Source organism: Equus przewalskii, chromosome 13 (genome assembly GCF_037783145.1).
Source record: "Equus przewalskii isolate Varuska chromosome 13, EquPr2, whole genome shotgun sequence".
In the NCBI taxonomy this organism is placed as follows: domain Eukaryota; kingdom Metazoa; phylum Chordata; class Mammalia; order Perissodactyla; family Equidae; genus Equus; species Equus przewalskii.
Genome location: NC_091843.1, coordinates 92,613,174 through 92,636,051, shown reverse-complemented (window position 1 = coordinate 92,636,051; position 22,878 = coordinate 92,613,174). Strand labels below are relative to the sequence as shown.

The 22,878-nt window shown below is 45.4% G+C and overlaps 1 protein-coding gene across 26 annotated transcripts in view; it reads left to right on the top strand.

Moving 5' to 3' along the window:
• Positions 1–22,878, top strand: part of OBSCN (obscurin, cytoskeletal calmodulin and titin-interacting RhoGEF) — a 154,010-nt gene that overhangs the window by 16,640 nt on the left and 114,492 nt on the right. For 24 of the 26 annotated variants that reach the window (XR_011525376.1, XM_070569984.1, XM_070569977.1 and 21 more), the window contains exons 10-13: positions 9,891–10,166; positions 12,855–13,130; positions 16,366–16,641; positions 20,354–20,629. Coding sequence is in view for 25 of the 26 variants with exons in the window: in XM_070569984.1 (XP_070426085.1) it covers positions 9,891–10,166; positions 12,855–13,130; positions 16,366–16,641; positions 20,354–20,629 (1,104 nt within the window). In the remaining variant the exon portion in view is untranslated. The remainder of the gene's footprint in view (positions 1–9,890; positions 10,167–12,854; positions 13,131–16,365; positions 16,642–20,353; positions 20,630–22,878) is intronic. The other 2 variants (XM_070569987.1, XM_070569985.1) reach the window with 2 other exon arrangements.

Sequence of the window (22,878 nt, the reverse complement as noted above, 5' to 3'; positions counted from 1 at the left end):
TTTGTCAATGACTTGAATATTAAGTAATGTAATGTGGAAACTCTGGAGTTCAGATTCTCGCCCTCCTCCCCAGAGTTTGTTGTTGCCGTTGTCTGTGTGTCCAGTCACTGTTTTGAACTAATTCTGTGAAGTCTGTGTTTTGTGTTGTGCGAGCCACTGAAGCCTCTGCTCAGTGACCTTATTATTCAGCTAATGATTGGATAGTGATTTCCTTGGCTGCATGTAACCAGCGAGTCTCCCAGCATTTGCCAGGGGCCTTTGTTGGGTGTGGGTGCAGGCATACACCCCATAGCTGGGTGGTCCACGGCTGCCCCTTGCCTTCATTCATGCTTCCGCAGAATCTCAAGGTCAGCCAGACGTGTGAGGTCAGGGCCTTCTTGGGTGTTTCCTGACCGTGCGTCTCTGTGTGGCCTCCTAGATACCCAGGAATGTGCCAGAGCTGTTCAGAGCCCTCTATGGACATCTCAGGCCCCAGCGTTTCCTTTTAAGTTCATTGGTTAGCCTGTTGTTTGCCCGACTGTTATCCACTACCTCAGGCAGCCGTGATGCTCATTAATTGCCTGTAACTGTTTTCATCAAATGCTCACAGGGAAAAGACTGTTTTTACTCAGTGAGCTTCTGTTCAGTCTTGAATAATAGATAAAGACAGGCTTGGGAGTAGAGTTTTCCAGAACCACTGAACAGATCAGATGGTGACAATTCACCTGGAGTGGGGCTTTGAAAGAACTCTCACCCCATTCTTCCCCCTCAGGAGGCTTTAACACTGCTGGTTTTCACTGTAATTGCAAACTCTGGACTCAGAGCTGGGGAGGGAGGTATGAGAATTGGGAAAGTTAAAACACCACAAATCTTGCTGTTCTTACTGAGATTCAACTGTTTTTCTTGGATATGTGCTCCCCAGATTAATTTCCAGAGCTCTGAAAAAGTTGATTGCAACAATTTTTGCAAGTGTTTTAATTTTATGGCGGAGAGATTTTAAAGAATTTGTTATTTTGCCGTTTTTGCTGACATCCCTCTGAGTGATCTTTAAGTATTGAACCAGCCTTGCCTTCCCAGGATTATGCCCACTTGACTGTGGTTTGTTATTCTTTTTACGTGTTACTGGATTCAAGTTGGTAGTCTTTGGTTGGGTTTTTTTATATTTATGTTCATGAGGAATTTTGTAGCTTTCTTATACCATTTTGTCTGGTTTTGGTGGCAGGGTAATGCTGGCCTCACACAATGAATTGGAAAGTGTTCCCTACTCTTTTGATTTCTTTTGTGTAGGATCTATGTTATTTCCATTCCTTATTTAGTTTCGTTTTTAATTATTTCACTGACTAAGCCAAAGAAGCCATCCTGGCTTAGAGATTTTTTTTAAGGAGATTTAAATGATAAAAACATCTTATTTATAGTTATGAAACTGTACAAGTTATCTGTTTCCTCTTGGGCACGTTTTGGAAGTTCATGGCTTTTGAGAAATTGGTCTGCTTCACCAAATTTGTTTAGTTCATGTGCATAAAGTTGTTTGTAGTATTTCTTTATTACACTTTTAATGTCTGCGGGGTTTGTGGTGATATTCCTTGTCTCATTCCTGATATTGTTAGTTTATGTCTTTTCTCTTGTTTTCTCTTTTAATATTGCAAGGGGTTTATCAATTTTCTTCATCTTTTCAAAGAACCAGGCATAGGTTTCACTGATTTTCTCTATTTTTTTAATGCCATTGATTTCTGTTCTTATCTTTATTATTTCCATTCTTCTGCTTGCTGTGGGTTTATTTTGCTCTTCTTTTTCTAATTTATTAAGGCGGAAGCTTAGATTACCAATTGAAATCTTTCTAATTTTATAATATAAATATTTAATACTCTAAATTTCCCTCAAGGCACGGCTTTTAACTTTATCCTACACATTTTGATATGTTGTATTTTCATTGTTGTTCAGTTTAAAATATTTACCCATTTCCCTTGAGACTTCTTAAACTGACATATTATTCAGAAGAGTGCTGTTTAATCTCCAAGTGTTTAGAGACTTTACTGTTATCTCTGTTATTGATTTCTAGTCTAATTCCATTTTGGTCAGAGAACATACTTTGTATTTTTTCAACTTTAAAAAATTTTTGGAAATATCTCTTGTGAACCACCATATGGGCCATGTTGGTGAATGTACTGTGTGTACTTGAAAGGGGTGTGTGTTCTGCTGTTGGGTGGAATGTCCTACAGATGCAAGTCACACTAATTCAGTTCTTCTATATGCCTGAGAATTTTCCGTCTACTAATTCTGTCAACTGTTGTGCTAAGAGTGTTGAAGTCTCTAGCTATAATTGCGGGCTTCCTGGGTTTTCTTGCAGTTCTGTCAATTTTTGCTTCATGTATTTTGAAGCTCTCTTGTTAGGCACTTACTCATCTAGGATTGTTATGTCTTCTTGTAAACGGACCCATTTATCTGTGTGCAATGCTCTCTTTATCCCTAGCAATTTCCTTAGCTCAGGAGTCTTCTCTCTGATATTAATGTAAATACTCCAGAAGTGTAGTGATTAGTGCTTGCACCGTGTGTATTTTTCATTCTTTTACTTTTACCTACACATGTTGGAAGTGAGTTTCTTGTAGACAGCATAAAGTTGGGTCATTTTGATCCATTCTGACAATCTCTGTCTTATAATCAGTGTGTTTAGACTGTTTTCGTTTAATGCAATAGTTGGTATGTTTGGATTCAGGTCTACCATTTTATTATTTGTTTCTGTTTTTTTTTTTCTCTTTTTTTATTCCTCTTTTTCACCTTTCCTGCCTTTTTGGGTTATTTGTGATGTTTTTAGTAGTCCATTTTAATTTATCTATTGTGATTTTGCATATATTTTTGTGTGGTCACCCTAGGGATTGCACTACACTTACTCACCTCCTCACCATCTACTCAGAGTCAATATTTTACTACTCAGTCGGAATGTAGGACTTTATCAACAAATAGGTCCTGTTGTCCTCCCACCTTTATGTTATCAGCTGTTTTATGCATTATCTTTATTACTGAAAACCTCTTCAGGTGATGTGATGATTTTTGCTTTCAGCTATCAAACACATTTTAAAGAATTCAAGAGGAGGGCGTGATCTGTTTTACTCCCCAGTGTATGAGTCAGTCTAGGCTGCCCTTACGAAGCACCACATGTCGTGTGGCTTAAATAGCAGAAACTTATTTCTCATGGTTTTGAGGCTGGAAGTCCCAGATCAGGTGCCACCAGGTGCCAGCATGCCAGTTTCTGGTGAGTGCTCTCTTCCTGGCTGGCAGACAGCTGTGTCCTCTCGTGGTCTTTTCTCTGTGGGCACGGGGGGAGCAGGGGACATCCCTGGTGTCTCTTCCTTTTCTTGTAAGGACACCGATCCTGTCAGACTGGAGCCCCCCCGTTATGACCTCTTCTAACGTAGTCCACTCCCGAAAGGCCCTGCCTCCAACACGGGGACTTAGGGCTTCAGCATGTGGATTTGGGGGGACATGATTCATGGTCCATGACACCCAGATGTTTACCATTTCCGTTGTTCTTCCTTCGTTCCCAGTGTTCCAGGTCTTCCTACAATATCATTTCCCTCTATCTGAAGAACTTCCCTTAGCAATTCTTTTAGAGCAGATCTGACGGCAATGAATTTTCTTGGTTTCCTTACTTTGGAACGTCAGTATTTCGCCTTCGTTCCTGAAGGATATTGTTGCTGGATATAGAATTCCGGGCTGATGGTTTTCTTTCAGCATTGACTGATGTTTGATGAGAAATTCACAGTCATTCAACATGTTCCCCTACAAATCGTGTGTTAGCATTGTCTGCCTGCTTTCAAGAGTTTTTCTTTGTCCTCAGTTCCCAGCAGTTTTGGTGTGGTCTGTCTGGGTGTGGATTACTTTGGGTTTATTCTGTCTGGGCTTTGTTAGGCTCTTTTAGTCTGGTTTATGTCTTTCACTAAATCTGAGAAGGTTTAGGCATTGTTTTTGAATTTTCTTTTTCTGCACTTCACTCTTTCTCCTCTCTAGGACTAACAGCATAAGTTTTAGTCCTTTTGGTTTTGTCCCATAGGTTCCAGAGGCTCTTTCTAGAAATTTCCTTTCTTGCCATTGTTTAGACTGGATAATTCCTATTGATCTGTCTTCAAGTTCAATAACTCTTTCTTCTCTTGTCTATATTCTGACATTGAGCCTATTTAGTGAGTTATTTCACTTATTATATTAGTCTACTTAGAAAAGTTTCACTTGATTCTTCTTTACCTCTTGTATTTCTTTGTTGAGATTTCCTATTTTCCCATTCCTTTCAAGGGTATCTGCTTTTACTTGTTGGAGCATTTTTGTAATAGCTGCTTTAAAATCTTTGTCAGATATTTCCAAGATTTGTGTCATCTTGACATTTATATCTGTTAATAGTCTTTTCCCCTGCATGTGAATTGGGAGTTTTCTGGGTTCCTCATGGGCCAAGTAATTTCAGATTGTATCCTGGACGTGTTGAATACCATGTTGTGAGACTGGGTCTTCTTTACATCCTATGGGGAAGGTTGAATTCCTTAGCTGGAAATTAGCCAGTTGAGTTCAGGCTGTGGGTTCCTGCCAGCCTCCCACGGGTTGTTTCCAAAGACTTTGAAGTGCCATTTGGATCTGTCGTGAACATGCCCACCCAGTGGTCAGTGTGGTGGACAGTGCCTTGTGTCCTAGTTTAGGGCTCTCTGTCCTTGGTGTGCTGATGAGAGTCAGACCCACTCACGCATGGACTGGGGGTGAGCCCTGGAGTTCCTGAGTGACCTCAGTGCCACATCCTAAGCTTCTCATTCTCCAGCCTCTCTGGGACCCTGGGGATTCCTTTTCAGTTCTGTAGTTGGAAGGCTGGAGGTAAGGTATGCTGCTCTGATGCCGCCTTGCCATGGCACCACCTGTGTCAGAACCAGTGACGGGAGCTCAGAGAGAGGAAGGTCAGTGGGGCTCACTCCTCCCTCTAGGGACCAGAGCTCCTTCAGTTGGAGAGGAACACTCCATGCCCTCACAGTTTTAGGGGTCTTAAGTCTTCATGGGCTGGAGTGTGATAGCATGGAGAAAAAACAGGGTGTCTTGGGGTTCCCTTCCTCACACCTTGTGCAAGAGCTGAGGAGCCTGCTTCTGGATTTGGGGCTACCCTGTGTGCAGGCCAGGGGAGAAAGGCAGATTCCTTTCTCTTTTATTGGGACTTGGAACTCTGTTTTTTCCCACAATCCACCTACTACCGCTTACTTTGAGAGCCCTCAAATAGTTACTCTGTGGCCTTGTAGCTGCATTTGGTGAGCAAGACAGGGTGGAGGGTGCGTGTGTGGAAGGGGAGCTGCCCGTAGACGCTTTTGTGAAAATACAAGTTTAATTTTTGTAACTATGCAGATGAACCCAAACCTTGGCATTTCTAGTGTGGGACAAATCCTAAGTCTCCTTACAGTGGTATTTGTAACTCGTTCAGGTGAATTTTGAAGGGAGACCACTGTGTAGCCGCGGACCTCATGGTGTGGGCTCAGCTCTGGCGTCAGAGTGACCGTGGAGGGCTCCCACATGCCTCTTCCCCAAGTGCAACCATCGATAGATGGTCTCAAACAGACACATACACTTCCCCCAACATCTGCATATAGACATGTCCACACACACAGACATACACACACACAGACATGCATACACACTTACACACACGTGTACATGCACATTTAAACACACATTTATGCTCATAAACACATACGTATGTATACACACATGCACAGACACACAAATACACACAGACATACTCACAAACATATATACCACAAACATGCTCCCATACATGCACTTTTACATATACACACGCACACACATTTAAGCATACATACACTCTCACAACACACACTCAGAAACACACACATACACATGGACATGCACACGCACATACAGACGTACACACACCCGACATATGCATATAGACATACCCACACACACAGACATACATGTACACGGACACACATGCACAGTGTGCTCAGGAGTGATTTGGGAACATTTGCACAAAGTGCACAATTCCCCTCAAGATTAGTCTGAATTCTTCTGTGAAGTGAACATTGAAACAGTAGCGACCTGGGGCAGCCATGCCCTGGAGATGCGACTGAGTCTGGGGCCGTGAAATGAGCAGCAGGTGCTGCATGGTACCATCTGGCCATGGCCGCGGGCGACAGCTGGCTGTGGTTGGGTGTTGTCTGCTTCACGTGGTGGATTTGTGAGGGCTCGTCACTTCGCAGAGTGCCAGGCAGTAGCCTCACCAGAGAAGAGATGAAAATGAGAAGTTGTGGTTTCAGAAGCAAGAGTGTCATTGCTGGGAGAGCAGGGCAGGCAAGCAGGTGGGTGTCAAATCCACGAGGGGCACGTGGATTCTCACCAAGGCTCTTGCATTGCCAGGACCTCCTGACCCCTGAGGACATCTCACGGCAGAGGTCTTCCTCTGGACGCCCCACCTGCAGTGTCCGCTGAGGGGAGTGGGCTCCTGATTCTGGCACAGAAGCTCAGAAGGGACTCGTTTAGATTTGGGTTTTGGAACGGCCACTCTGGCTGCACTGGGGAGAACGGATTTGGACACAGGGAAACCAGGCAGGAGCCCCTGCCCTGGGATAGGAGATGCCTAGGCCCAAATAGAGGCCACAGTCAAGGGGATGGAGAGGGAATGGGGGCGGAGTGGATAGAGTGGTGGTCAGGTAGATGTGGGGAAGAAGCATGTGGGAACCCTCCACTATCTGGGATGTGGCAGGTAGACAGGGGCAGGTGTCTTGGGAGGAGTGGGTGATTGCCAGCGTGGGTGCCTGGAGTGTCCAGGGGGTGGTCAACTGTCTGGGCGTGGACTTTGGTCAGTGCTGGGCTGGAGAGAAGACTTGGGAGTTGCTGGCCCATTGGTGGTGGGAGAGGCTGGGCATGTGTCAGGGAACCTGGGGGAAAAGTCAGTCTGGAAAGAGAGGGTGATGGCAGGACCTATGCTGGGAGTGTTGAGGGAGCTGGGACCATGAAGGGAGAGGCTCAGGGGCAGTGGGAGAACCCAGAGAGAGCCCTGCCGTGGAACCAGGAGAAGACTTTCCTGCAAAGGGTGCAGTGAGGGCACTAATGCCACAGAGAAATCAGAGAGGCAGGGGAGGAGCTGAAGGATGGGCCTGTGGGCTTTGGTGAGGTGAACCTGGGCTGAGGAAGTGGACCCAGCAATGTCTGCGGCTGTTTTCCAAAGCCCAGCTTTGAGGGGTTGGTGAGACAGCAGAGGGGAAGACCCACTGAGGCAGAGGCCAACCGTGGGCCCAGAAGGCCCATGAACCACTGTGTGGATTGTTGGATCCTCATCACTGCCTGCTGTCCAGGCGCTTGCCCCTGCGTGGTACCAGGTTATTGAGGATGAGCAAGCAAGACAGCCAGCTTGACACTTTATCTTTTCCTCCATGAAAAATATGTTTAAGGCATAAAAATAGAACCATTTGCATTTTGGACACAGATGCATTTTTTTAAAAAAAAAAAAAAGATAAAAAATCCAATTCAGGGGGAGTTCAGAGCTTCTGCTGGCTTCCCTGGGAAATCAGAGAGGCGTTTGCAGAGCACAAAGTCCCTAATAGATGAAATTGAATAATCTCATCTGGAGAAGTAGAGTTGAAAACACCCATCTGGATTTCTGGTTCCAGCGGTACTGCAGACTGCTGTAGTGTGAAACTCTCCCACCGTGGACATCTGAAAATGTGGGGCAGAATGGAGCAAAGTCAGGTTAGGTTACTATCTGAACTTGCAAGGGAAATTTCCAGGTCCTGGAAGTGAAGAGGGAAGGGAACTCTAAAGCAGTGAGTGATGGGTTGGTGCACAGTGGGGTTTGGTTCCAGACCAGGGCCTGACTCACACCACCAGCTTGCACATAGGCAGTGGGTGCTTAGGTGAGAGAGGTGAGGAGGTGGGACAAAGACCATACAAAGAGGGGTGCTAGTAGAAACACATCGTTAAGGAAAAGATGGACCAGGAGAGTGATCTGCCCACAGCCCAGGGAGGTGACAGGGCACTAGGCTGTCTGCCTTGGCTCGGGTGGGAAAGTTCCCCCAGGAAATGGAAACCTGTTTGTTACTTGGGATTGGGGTTTTAATTTATATAACTGAAGACCCCAGACTGAGAAGTTAACTTAAAGATGGAGCTCCAGGGGGCCGGCCTGTGGCCTAGTGGTTAAGTTCAGCATGCGCTACCTCAGAGGCCTGGGCTTAGCTTCCAGGCATGGACCTACATCACTCAGTGGCAGCCATGCTGAGGCAGCAACCCACATACAAAATAGGGGAAGACTGGCACAGATGTTAGCTCAGGGCCACTCTTCCTCAGCAAGAAACCAACCAAACAAAAAACCCTGAAAAACATGGGGCTCCAGGCCAGAGATCCTGGAGTCCCTGGCAGGAGTAAATGTGAAATACTCAGGAGGGCTACCACCCCTGAGGCCACACTTAATTACTGTCAAGTAAAGAAGGCCCGCTAATGATTGGTTCACAATAAAAGTGTATCTAAGCATCAGAGAAACAACCCAGTGTAAACAAGAGTTGTAAGTTACAAAGAAGATCAGGATTAGACCACCCAGGGACTTCAGATGATAGAAGAACAATCTGGAAGAGTATCTAAAATAAGCATATTTACAATATTAAAGAGATATATGGGATACTTGGAAACATAAGAAAAAGCAAAATACCATGGAAAAAAATGGGCAGATTCAAAGAACCAAAAGCCCTAGAATAAGAGACACAACATTTGTAGTGAACAATTTGGTAGAGGGATAAACAGCAAATTAGACGTAGCTGAAGAGAGAATTTCTGAATTGGAAGATAGATCTGCAGAAATTACTCAGCATGAATCACAAGGAGATAAAAAATAAGAGATATTGATGGATATGGAGAAGAGAAGCAGGAGGCCATACATATGTCTAAAACAATTTCTGGGAGAGGCTAGAATGATGAATATGAAATAATGAAAAAACTCATGTAGAGAATTTTTAGAGTGGTAAAACGTGATTCCAAAACTTCAAATCCCACGAAGAATATGGGAAATGCTAAGAAAATAAATTCACAGCTAGACACACCGTAGTGAACCACAGAAGGCCAGAACCCAAGAGGAGATCTTAAAAACAACCTGAGACCAGAAAAAGATTTATGGAGCGACAGTTATCCTTCCTGTAGATTTGTGGACAGCAGTGAAGAGCACAGGAAAGATGACATAATCTCCAAAGTAGTGAGGGACAGTGACCGTCAACCTAGATTCTATATCCAGCTAAACCACCATTCAAAAGTCAGGGAGAAGTAAAGACATTTTCAGAGAATGGATGGAGAGAATTTACTGTTCACAAAACCTTCTGAAAGAATTACCAATGGGTGTATTTCATAAAGAAGAAAATCTAGTCAAGGGTAACAGAATGGGTCATGGAATAATATGCTGTGAAGCTAAGGAAGTAAGTTAATAAAAAAACAACCCTGATCTCAAGGCCAGGGATTTGGTTACATGGATGGTGACTGGCGCACTAGGAGTTGTAGACTGCATGAGCAGCCCTAAGTATCACTGTTCTTGTGACTCAGGGACATCGCCCATTCTTGGTGACTCTGCATAAGGATATCTCCTTGACAATACCTATGCTTTGAAGTGCTGGCTTCAAACTGTGCCTCCATTTTTTAAGATAATTATGAAATCACTGCTGCTAAACAGATGCCAGAGCCTGAATTGTAACATAGACAGACCTGAGAATTACTGAAGGGGCAGGATGCAGATTCTGAGAACCGACCTGCTCCCTGCTTTGTGCATCTGAGCAGTATGAGTTCTCTGTGTTGAGAAAGACAGGGCGGGGCAGGCATTATGGTGTCGTGATTCAAGGGTGGACTCTCATTCAGAACTAGAAATTTGATTGTCTCTGACCCCGTGTCCCTCTCTGTCCCCAGAGCCCACGGTGGTGTTTGCCAAGGAGCAGCCGACCCACAGGGAGGTGCAGGCCGAAGCGGGGGCCAGCGCCACACTGAGCTGCGAGGTGGCCCAGGCCCAGACGGAGGTGACGTGGTTCAAGGACGGGAAGAAGCTGAGTGCGAGCAAGAAAGTGCACGTGGAGGCCAAGGGCTGCACCCGGCGGCTGGTGGTGCAGGAGGCGGGGAAGGCGGACGCCGGGGAGTACAGCTGTGAGGCCGGGGGCCAGAAGGTCTCCTTCCACCTGGGCGTCACAGGTCAGTTCTTGAGGAAGGGGGGTGAACTCACCTTGTGTGGAGGTGATGAAGGACTGGCTTACAGCCCGGACCACTGTGGTCCTCTGTCCATTAAACCTCATCTCATCACGTATCCCAGTCCCCCTCCCATTTTCACACTCATGGCTGAGCCCAGGGATCTTGGATGGCAGGGGTGTGTACAGCAGGGAGAGGCCCTTCTTCTCCATCTTAATGGTGTTTGCACATTGCAATTCCGCATCTCTCACTTTTCCCAGAACCTCCTCAGGACCCACTGTTGGTCCTTGGTATCCAGGACTCTGGCTGTGTCTAGTGCATTGGGCTGAGGTAGAGCAGATGTCCCTCACCTGAGGACGTTCTCCTGGTTCCCATTTGCCTTCACCTGCCCCAGATGAGGGATCTTGCTATCAAGAGATGTCTGCATTTCATTCAGCCAGGATAATAGCAAATTTCAGCCACCAGTCATACTGGGATTTATCTCAAGACTGAACTTGGGTTCCCAAAGTTCTGGGGGTTCTGGAGCACTCTCCCTCCTCGCACGTGGCTGGAGAAGCTCTTTCTGCACCATATGGGCCAGAAGACAGACACGTGTTTCACGGCAGTGTCTGTGCAAAACCAGTGGAGAGCAGAGAATCGGGAGCTGAGCATCCGTGATGCACACGTGGGAGACTGGAGTTTCGTTTCAGAGCAAATCTTGTTTTCCTTTGTCTTCAGTTAGAAAATCCCAAGTCAGAGTTCCTCTTGAGGTTTGATGTGTAAACTTAGAAGTGGGGAGAAATAGGCAGCTGTGGCACATGGGCACTCTGTTTCTGAGGACTTCCTGAGGTGACAGCCCCCGCCTGGTAGAGCCGTGTTAATTTCATAGCGTTTCCTAATGGTGAGGGTGGGTTTGTGCCCTCCTGGCTGGTTCACAGAGAAGTCTGTGAACTTGCTGTTTTCCCCTTTCTTAGGAGGGTTTAACTCACATGAGGGTCAGCTGAGGTCTCACATGGACTCCTGGGTGCCACCTGTAACTGTTTGTTGTTGTGTCAGTGTGTAATGTTGTAGGTGTGCATGGATACCAAGAATCCTGCTGTGTATGTTTGACATGCTATTGAGGAGAATCTGACAGTATTCTGTGCAAGAAAATAGGAAAAGTTTGAGACATTGTCCTATTTCTAGAAAACTAAATAAAAACTGACCTAAGAAGAAACAGACAGCTCAAACAGTCCTGTTGGAGAAATAGAACCAGTGGGAAAGATTCTTCTCATAGAACAAATTCTAAGCCCAGCACTTTACTGGTAGAGTCTTCCAATAACTTAGAAATTAATTATCCCTTGTCCATGGAGAATCTTCTAGAGAATAGAAAAGGGAGATCAACTTTTTAACTCATTTTATACAGTAGTGTAACTTTGATATTGAAATATGACAGGCCAGTAGGAAGAATTCATATTATAAGCAAATCCATTATGGATTTCAAGGCCAATATGGTAAAAAAAAAAAACAATCAGCAAACTAAATTCAGCAGTATATGAAAAGAATCCTACAGCCTGATAAAATTCAGAATGTACCAGGAATCAAGGCTGGTTCAACATTAGAAACATTAGCAAATCAACGTAAAGCTCGACATTAACAGATTGAAGAAAATCAGTCTAATTACCTCAATACATGCAGAATCAAGTCTTTGATACAATTTTACATCATAAGTCCAGAACAAATGTCAGATAAAATCTAGCATCAATTCATGCCTTAAAATGCTAACAAAGTATAAGTAAAAGAATTCTTCCTGAATTTGATAAATGGATTGCAGAAAAGTTGTGCTCACTTCACAAAGTGAAATGGTGAAGGATTTGCCTTGAGCTGGGGAACAGGACAGGAAAGCCATGTCACCACTTCTGCCCCACACTGCACAGCACAAATAAAGAGGAGGAAAGTAAATAAAATAAAATAAAAAGTGCAAGCTTTTGAAAAAACAGAAGTAGAATTCACAGCAGATGTGATTTATCCAAAAGAGAAATTGTTAGATTTAGTGAGAGTGTTGAAAGAGATTGCCACATTCAAAATCGACATAGAGAAATATATATATATTCTCTCTATATACTAGCAACAAATGATTGGAAAATGAAAGTTTAAAAGATTTGCAATAACATCAGAGGTATCATGGTTTTCATTCCAAGTCTAATAAGAGATGTTTAGATGCTGTGTGGGAGGGGATGGTTAGCTATTTTCAAGAGACAGTAAAGAATAGTGAAATAGATGGATAGACATCCATGGGGGAAACTAAGATGTTCACTAACAATCCAATCCGAACAAGTGCTTATTTGGCAGGATGGGATGGGGTGGGGTGGGGTTGATAATTGACTAGTGGACTGCAAAGGCCGTGTGCAGACAGACAGTGTGCCCTTGAAGAGAGCCAGTGTGGGCATTGGGGTCGCAGATCTGCAGACTTCCACAGCTGCATTCACGAAGACGGCAGGGTCTCGATGCAGGAACAGTTGTCAGGTAAGGGGCTGGAACAGGGGCCCAGAGGCAGACTCCTGGGTGAATGGACCTGCCGCTGGTTCCCTGCCCTCCTTTGTTTCTACTGTGGCTCCTGTGCAAGGTGTGAAGAAAGGAAAGTCTTTTCATAAACATTTGGACATTTCATAAATTTGGACATTTAGCCATATGCCTAGATGTTGTCTCTGACCCCGTGTCCCTCTCTGTCCCCAGAGCCCACGGTGGTGTTTGCCAAGGAGCAGCTGGCCCACAGGGAGGTGCAGGCCGAGGCGGGGGCCAGCGCCACACTGAGCTGTGAGGTGGCCCAGGCCAAGACGGAGGTGACGTGGTTCAAGGACGGGAAGAAGCTGAGTGCGAGCTCGAAAGTGCACGTGGAGGCCAAGGGCTGCACCCGGCGGCTGGTGGTGCAGGAGGCGGGGAAGGCGGACGCCGGGGAGTACAGCTGTGAGGCCGGGGGCCAGAAGGTCTCCTTCCGCCTGGATGTCACAGGTGGGTCCCTGGAGGTCTTTCTTTGGTTCCTTAGGTTAATTATTAGGGAGTAGGGGTGTGTGGAGGTGCCACCTGATGTCCTGTGTTCTCACAAAGCTTCCCATGTAGCAGCTAGCAGGTGTCAGTTACATGCTGAGGGCTGCATTTCATGCAGTGCTTCTTCTCTTTTCACTCGTGTGAACTTCACAACAACCTCAGGAGGAGCTGTTCTGGTCATTCCCCTTTTACGGTGAGACTCAGGAAGTTTCTGTAACTTGGCCAGCTGCACACAGCCAGAAACCACCGCCAGGATTTGGGTCCAATATTCTGGGATTATTTATGTTTTTCTGCTTGAGGAAATCTGTCATCGGTATTTATTTTAGCAGTTCTGCTGATGCTCTGCTTTTTTTGCTTGTTTAAAAACATGTCTATTTTGCCTTAAATTTTGAGGGTTGTTTTCTCTGAGTATCAAATTACAGTTTAGAAGCTCTCATATATATTATCTCATTTTAAAGAATCAATTCCATTGTCTTCATATTCTGTATTTTCTTTTGAAACATCAATGATCAGATCTCTTATTCCTTCAAGAGTCATCTTTTGGGTTTATTTATCCTGTTGCTTTTGGCATAATTGTTTTGGGTTTGATTTTCATCAGCTTTACTTTATGAACCTAGGTGTGGTTTTCTTTGTATTCTACTGGTCGGGGTTGCACAGAATGTTGAGTCTGTGGGTTTCTGTCTTTACCAACCATAGAATATGTTTCCCCACCTGCCTCATATGCATCTCTTTTTCTCTGCCTCTTAATTCTTTTTCTCTCTCTGCTTTAGTCTGGATATTTTCTTTTGACCTGTCTTCCAATTCACTTATCTTCTGTTCTGTTATGTCTAATGTGCTGTCAAACTCATCTATCCTGTGTTTACTTCCAGTTATTGTAGTTTCAAGTTATATAATTTTAATTTGATTAATTTCTTATAGATTCTAGACTGTGGTAAATTTTTCATATTTGATGTATTTTCTTTCTTATTTTAAAAAAATATTAATCATAGTCTGATAACCAGAATAATTGGATCATCTAGTATCAACCATAATAACTGATATTGCCTTTTTTTGTTTTGGGGTTTTTGTTTGTTTGTTTTCTATTTACTCCTCTCCTTGGCATGCCAGGGAAGTTTTGATTGACTGTTAGACATTGTGTGGGAACACGTTGAATGTGGCTGATGTTATCTTACTTCAGAAAGAGGATCAGTCTTTCTTTTGCTAGGCAGGGAGACGATGACTAAGAACCTCAGTCCATTCCAGGGCCCTGCTGACTTGAGGCTGCATTGCAATTTTGATCAGGGTCGTCTATCCCTGTTTTGCCTCCATTCCTGGCCAAAGTCATCCAGGGATTCCTGCAAAGACTTGGGGTGTGGATGGGTCCTCCGCCGGCAGACGTGCAGCTCTAGGTTTTGTCTCTCTGGTAATGCAAGATGGTGGAAAGTCTGCTCTAGTTTTCAGAGGTTTTCTTCTTGGCTTCTTAGTCCCCTGCCCCACGCAGCTTCGGAACTCATCAGACGTCTTGAGGGGAATGTGGTTGAGTGGGGCCTGAATTCTACATGGTTCCTTTTGACTAGAGACTTGGCTCTTCAATGTCCAGTTTCATCTGTCCACAGGTGTCCACAGCATTACTAGTTTTCCTATTTCTTGGTGGCAGCCCTGTGCCCAGGTTTTCATTGCCATGCTACCCCCAGAAGCAGCAGTGCCCTGAGGGGGAGCCGGTGCCCCGTGTGACCCCACGTCTCTGAGCAGTTCCCGTTTACCTTCCTTGCTCACTTTACACCCATCCCTGCTGGAGAGCCCTGGCCCCAGCTCTCATCTCCATTAGAATGTCTCCCCTTGGCTTTCTTCAAAGCTGCCTCCCTTTGTCATTTAGCACTCTGCCTAAACATCGATCCTTAGTGAGGGCTGCTCTGACCACTGAGTCTAAGTTGCCAAACAGCCCCTTTCCTCTAGCTTGTCACCTATTTCATTTCATCGCAGCACCCACCATAGCGTTACAGCACTGTTGTCGTGGTGTATGTGTTCATCTGTCTGTCGCTCCCCATTAGAAGGTAAGGTCTGTGAGAACAGAGACAGTGCAGCTCACTGTTGCATTCCCAGCTTACCGCCATAGTGCTAGCATGAATTGGGCCCTCCTTTGGCATTGGTGTGTCAATGATTGAATGAATGAATGAGTGAATGAGTGAATTAAGGCCTCTACAGCATGGAACCTCTGAGATCCTGTATGTATTTGTTTGAGTTTAATGGAACACATACGATTATTACAAATGGATGTTGGTGAGGATGGGAAACTGGAGCTCCCACACGCTGCTGCTGGGAGAGTGAGTTGGTGCAACCATTTTGCAAAACTCTTTGGAAATATCTGCTAAAGCCAAATGTGGGCCTACTGCATGCCAACAGCTCCACATGCTCCAAAGATATGTACAAGAATGTTCACAGAAGCTCCGCTTGTCGTCTCCCCAAGTTAGAAACAACCTAAGTGAATCACGAGAGGAAAAGGGAAAGTGAACCGTGGTGTTCACACAATGGGATCCTGTCTGTCAAGATGCAGAGCAAGCTGCTGCCAGATGCGGCCACATGGGTGGGTCTCACAGATGCTGTGCTGAGTGAAGGGAAACAGACTCAGGAGCACGTGGTGTGTGATTCCACCTGTGTGAAATCAAAGAACAGGCAAAAGTGACTGATGGCGATAGAGGTCAGAAGAGTGGTTATTTTGGGGGTGGTCAGCAGTGCGTGAGGAGCTGGAAATGCTCTGTTTGTTGATGTTGTGGTTGCATGGGAGCAGGTCCACCTCACTGAACTGTCCAAATAAGTGAGTGCACTTTCCATGCGAGTTACACCCAGAAAAATGGAGACTAATTTGTGGAGTGCATACTGTGTGCCAGGCTCTGGGCATATAAGAGTGAACAACCCAAGCTGTCCACAGAGGTGACTGTCACATGGGAAGGACAGTGAACTGGCAATGACAAGTGCTGGTGTACCTGTGGCCACCTTCCTCCCGCCTTAGGAATTGCGCTGGAGTCAGGACATGCCTCAGGTGTACACTGAGTCCCTGTCACAGGAGACAGGGTGTTGTGAACACAACTCTCACACCCCACCAGCCACATCGTGTCACTGGCTCCAGGAGAAGATTCACTGAACTCTGAAGCTTCACTCCCTGTGACCTAGACTGGTACCAGTTTTGTGTCTCATACCCCGTGTCCTTCTCTGTCCCCAGAGCCCACGGTGGTGTTTGCCAAGGAGCAGCCGGCCCACAGGGATGTGCAGGCTGAGGCGGGGGCCAGCGCCACACTGAGCTGTGAGGTGGCCCAGGCCCAGACAGAGGTGACGTGGTTCAAGAACGGGAAGAAGCTGAGTGCGAGCAAGAAAGTGCACGTGGAGGCCAAGGGCTGCACCCGGCGGCTGGTGGTGCAGCAGGCGGGGAAGGCGGACGCAGGGGAGTACAGCTGCGAGGCCGGGGGCCAGAAGGTCTCCTTCCGCCTGGGTGTCACAGGTCAGTTCTTGGGGATGGGGGCATGAACTCACCTTGCTTGGAGGTGATGAAGGACTGGCTTACAGCCCAGATCACCCTGATGCTCTTTCCACTGGACCTCATCTCTTCTACCCTTCCATCCTCCCAGTTCTCATGTCATACCCATGGCTGGACCAAGGGAGGCGGGACGGGAAGGGTGTGAACAGAAGGGAGGGTGGTATTTCCACAAGTAATACATAGTCATAAATTCCCAGCATCTGCTGGGAAACTTCCAGGTGCTCCCTGGTGTCTGAAACTCTGCCTCTGCTTTGCACTTGGAGTCTGATGTAGACCAGGCGTCTCTCACCGGTGGGTATATGAACTTCCTCATCTTGGGAGTCCTGGCAGCTCCCAGGTGCCCTTACCCAGCAACACATGCGGCTTCACACTAGGCAAGGAGGTTTGCATTTCATTAAACCAAGATAAGGGGAAATTTCTGCTGCTGAATTGTACTTGGATTTATCTCGAGTGAACTCTGGGTTATCAAAGTTTTAGGTGTTGCAGACACTCTTCCCTCCTTGGATAAACAAGTTATCTGTGCACCTACATATAACAAAACCTACGTCCATGTTTTCTTGTAGTGTCTGTGCGAAGTAAACAAAAACCAGAGGATTGATGGATGTGCATCTGAGACATGCATGCATGAGGTGTGGAGTCTCCTTGTAAAGGGAATCTTGTTTCTCTCCTGTTAGAACATTCTGTGTCAGGGGGCCAGCCCTGTGGCCGAGTGGTTGAGTTTGTGTTCTCCACTTCGGCGGCTTGGGGTTTCCCTGGTTCGGATCCTGGGCGCAGACCTCGCACCACTCATCAAACGATGCTGAGGTGGCATCCCACGTAGAAGAGCCAGAAGGACCTACAACTGGAATATACAACTGTACTGCGTCCTGGGGGGCTTTGGGAAAAAGAAGAAGAAGAAGAAGAAAAAAGACTGGCAACAGATGTTAGCTCAAGGCCAATCTTGAAAAAGAAAAAAAGGAACATTCTGTGTCAGAATTCCCCTTGGAGTGTGATTTACAGATTTAGCAATGAGAAGAATAAGTGGCTCATCTCACAGCGGCAGGCGTTGTTAGAGACGAGTTCCTAAAGAAGCAGCCTGACCGGCGAGGCAGTGCTGGTTTCCCGCATTTCCTGATGATGGGAGTGTGTCTGTGCCTCCCTGGCTGGTTCACAGAGACATCTGAGGACTAAATTTATTTTCCTTTTGTTAAGAAACTTCACACCAAATAAAGATGGGCATCAGTCCCGTGTTGACTTCTAGTCAACACATAACGGTGTGGAACTGTGTCTGTGTGTAGTGGTTTGTGGGTGTGTTTAGACACCAAAAAACCCACTGTGTATCTTTTTTCAATGTTAATTTAGGAGAATATGACAAATTGTTTTATGGTAATAAATACGAAAAGGTTTGATAAGTTGACCAAATTCTTAGAAAAATATGTAAAAAGTGGCATAAGAAGAATTAGACAACCCCAACAGTCTATAACCTTTAAAATAAATGGAACCTCAGTAAGTAATCTCGTAGAGAAAGATCTAAGCCTAGTGGCTTGTCTGGTAATTATACAAAATATTATGGAAAGAAATTATTATGTGTTCTTGGAGATTCTTCTAGAGAATAGAAAAACCAGATACAGTCTCTGATTTGTTTTACGTAGACATCATGACTTCAGTAACCAAAGTCTGACAAGGAAAGTAGGAATTACAATTACAGGCCAATCTACGATGGACATCAGGCCAAAAACTTAAACAAAATATTATCAAAATCAATTTTGTAATAAATGAAGCGGATAATTCACTCTGATGGAAGTTGTTGAAATCTTAGAAACATTAGTAAATCAATATAATGCACGACATTAACAGATTGAAACAAAAAATGAAGTGATTACCTCAACAGATGCAGAATGAAGCATTTGATACAATTTAACATCAAATCCAAAAGAAATGTTTGGTAAAGTTATCACTAATTCATGTCAGAAAATTCTTAACGAATTATAAATAAGACGATTCTTCCTTAATTTGATAAATCATACTGCAGAAAAACCAGCTAATCACGGAAAGAGAAATCTTGAAAGCTTGGCCTTTGCAATAGGGAACCAGAGGAGGCGGCTGTCGGCACCCCTTGCCACAGGGCACAGCACAGTGAGGAGGAAAATAAAGAAAAACAGATAAAGGTGTGAAAAAACAAAAGTGGAATTCACAGATCATGTGATTTATACAAAATATAAATTATTAGACTTAGAACGATAGTTGAAAAAATCACTCAGTAAAAAAATCAGTATGCAGAAAACACTTCTCTGTCTATATACTTGCAACAAACACTTGGAAAATGAAAATTTAAAAGAGGTAAACAGCATCAGAAGAGACTTTTTCTAATTCTGAGTCGAATAAAAGGTGCTTAGAGGCTTGGTGGGGGATTACTGAACATTTTTGAGAGACAGACAAGAAGATCTAAGTAGATGGATGGAAATGCATGGAAGAATCTAAGATGTTGAATAACAATCGGAATGTGAGCAACGTTCGTTTGGTGGGATGGAGTGGGGTTGAAAATTGACGAGCAGATCGCAGAGGCCTTGTGTAGCCACCATACTGGAGAAGAGAGCAAAGTGTGAGCGTTTGCTGGCCTGGTGCCAGGACTGCCCTAAACACAGTGGTGAAGACCGCGGTGTCTCGACTCGCAAGTTGATACCCCGCTGGAGGACCAGGCAGCGACCTCACAGCCCTGTGCAGGAGTGGCCCCACACTCCTCTCCTCCTCTCTTTCACTGTGGAAGCGTGCAAGGCCTGGAAACAGCATGGTTTTAATAAATGCTGCACGACCATTTAACCACATAGAAAAAAGATCGACCAGCTCCTTTGGGTACCGACTTCAGAGAAGAAGGGCACACCGTGAAACTCTGAGATGATAACACAGAAGCGTTTAGCCACCTCAGGGGAAGGAATGGTTTCTCAAACAGAACGTAAGTGCAGTAACCACAGGGAAACAGGTCCGACAGATTTGAGTCCATTAAAGCGGAAACTTTGATTCATCGGAAGATAGTGTCAGGGAGAGAAAGACAAGCCACCAGCAAAGGAAGATATTTTGAACAGAGCTAACTGTGAATGCTCCAGCATTTAAAGATCTAAAAGACCCTAAACATGAATGGATGAATGACAGACAGGGCTACTGAAAGTCGGGCAAAAGCTTTGAGTAGTGACGCCAAAGAAGAATGAACACCAATGACCAAAACGTCAGAAAAGGTGCTCCCCTTTGTGTGTCATCGGGACCCGAAGGGGCAGCGCTGGGATGTCCAGCTTCACCCCCACCAGGCTGCCATCAGCTGAGACACTAAGGGAGGTGAGAGGGTGGAGCTGCAGGACCTTACCCCCACTGCGGTGAGAACGCTTGCTGCACAGCCGCGTGGAGAAGACCCTGCGTCCCCTAGGAGGTTGGGCTGTGCCTGCCTCACTACCCCAGATCACACCAGTACAGAGGTCTTTCACAGCCTCCCCACCTGGAACAGCCTCATGGAGCCATGCTGGGATGCGCAGATAAATTGTCGTTTGTTGCTGAGAGGGCAGTGGGGCTTCCCCAGGCCACTCAGCTGGTGCAGAGCCTGGAGAAGTTTCTAGCCCTCTGCCTCCCCCATCCAGGCCTTCTTTCCCCAGTGCTGCCTTCCTGACTTAGGTGGTGTCTCTGACCCCGTGTCCCTCTCTGTCCCCAGAGCCCACGGTGGTGTTTGCCAAGGAGCAGCCGGCCCTCAAGGAGGTGCAGGCTGAGGCGGGGGCCAGCGCCACACTGAGCTGTGAGGTGGCCCAGGCCCAGACGGAGGTGACGTGGTTCAAGGACGGGAAGAAGCTGAGTGCGAGCAAGAAAGTGCACGTGGAGGCCAAGGGCTGCACCCGGCGGCTGGTGGTGCAGGAGGCGGGGAAGGCGGACGCCGGGGAGTACAGCTGTGAGGCCGGGGGCCAGAAGGTCTCCTTCCGCCTGGGCGTCACAGGTCAGTTCTTGAGGAAGGGGGGTGAACTCGCCTTGTGTGGAGGTGATGAAGGACTGGCTTACAGCCCGGACCACTGTGGTCCTCTGTCCATTAAACCTCATCTCTTCACGTATCCCAGTCCCCCTCCCATTTTCACACTCATGGCTGAGCCCAGGGATCTTGGACTGCAGGGGTGTGTACAGCAGGGAGAGGCCCTTCTTCTCCATCTTAATGGTGTTTCCACGTTGCAATTCCACATCTCTCACTGTTCCCAGAACCTCCTCAGGACCCACCGTTGGTCCTTGGTGTCCAGGACTCTGGCTGTGTCTGGTGCATTGGGCTGAGGTAGAGCAGATGTCCCTCACCTGAGGACGTTCTCCTGGTTCCCATTTGCCTTCACCTGCCCCAGATGAGGGTTCTCACTATCAAGAGATGTTTGCATTTCATTCAGCCAGGATAATAGCAAATTTCAGGCACCAGTCATACTGGGATTTATCTCAAGACTGAACTTGGGTTCCCAAAGTTTTGGGGGTTCCAGTGCACTCTCCCTCCTTGCACATGGCTGGAGAAGCTCTTTCTGCACCATATATGGCAGAACACAGACAGATGTTTCACTGCAGTGTCTGTGCAAAACCAGTGGAGAGCAGAGAATCGGGAGCTGGGCATCCGTGATGCACACGTATGAGACTGGAGTTTCGTTTCAGAGCAAATCTTGTTTTCCTTTGTCTTCAGTTAGAATATCCCAAGTCAGAATTTCTCTTGGGGTTTGATGTGTAAACTTAGAAGTGGGGAGAAATAGGCAGCTGTGGCACATGGGCACTCTGTTTCTGAGGCCTTCCTGAGGTGGCAGGCCCCGCCTGGTAGAGCCGTGTTGATTTCATAGTGTTTCCTAATGGTGAGGGTGGGTTTGTGCCCTCCTGGCTGGTTCACAGAGAAGTCTGTGAACTTGCTGTTTTCTCCTTTCTTAGGAGGGTTTAACTCACATGAGGGTCGGCTGAGGTCTCACATGGACTCCTGGTTGCCACCCGTAACTGTTTGTTGTTGTGTCAGTGTGCAATGTTGTAGGTGTGCATGGATACCAAGAATCCTGCTGTGTATGTTTGACATGCTGTTGAGGAGAATCTGACAGTATTCTGTGCAAGAAAATAGGAAAAGTTTGAGACATTGTCCTATTTCTAGAAAACTAAATAAAAACTGACCTAAGAAGAAACAGACAGCTCAAACAGTCCTGTTGGAGAAATAGAACCAGTGGGAAAAAAATCTTCTCATAGAACAAATTCTAAGCCCCACACTTTACCGGTAGAGTCTTCCGGTAACTTAGAAATTAATTATCCCTTGTCCATGGAGAATCTTCTAGAGAATAGAAAAAGGAGATCAACTTTTTAACTCATTTTATGTGGTAGCATAATTTTGATATTGAAATATGACAGGCCAGTAGGACGAATTCATATTATAAGTAAATCCATTATGGATTTCAAGGCCAATATGGTAAAAAAAACAATTAGCAAACTGAATTCAGCAGTATATGGAAAGAATCCTACAGCCTAATAAAATTCAGAATGCACCAGGAATCAAGGCTGGTTCAACATTAGAAACATTAGCAAATCAACGTAAAGCTTGACATTAACAGATGGAAGAAAATCAAGGTGATTACCTCAATACATGCAGAATCAAGTCTTTGATAACAATTTTACATCATAAATCCAGAAGAAATGTCAGATAAAATCTAGCATCAATTCATGCTATAAAATCCTAACAAAGTATAAGTAAAATGATTCCCCTGAATTTTATAAATGGATTGCAGAAAAGTCGTGCTCACTTCACAAAGTGAAACCGTGAAGCATTTGCCTTTGAGCTGGGGAACAGGACAGGAAAGCCATGTCACCACTTCCATCCCACACTGCACAGCACAAATAAAGGGGAGGAAAATAAAATGAAAGTTTGAAAAAACAGAAGTAGAATTCACAGCAGATGTGATTTATCCAAAAGAGAAATTGGTAGATTTAGTGAGAGTGTTGAGAGACATTACCACATTCAAAATCAATATAGAGAAATATATATATAGTGTGTGTATATATATATATATATATATATATATATATATATATATATACTATCTGTATACTAGCAAAAAACAGTTAGAAAATGAAAATTTAAAAGATTTGGAATAACATCAGACGTATCGTGGTTTTCTTCCAAGTCTAATAAGAGATGTTTAGACACTGTGTGGGAGGGGATGGTTAGATGTTTTCAAAAGACGCTAAAGAAGA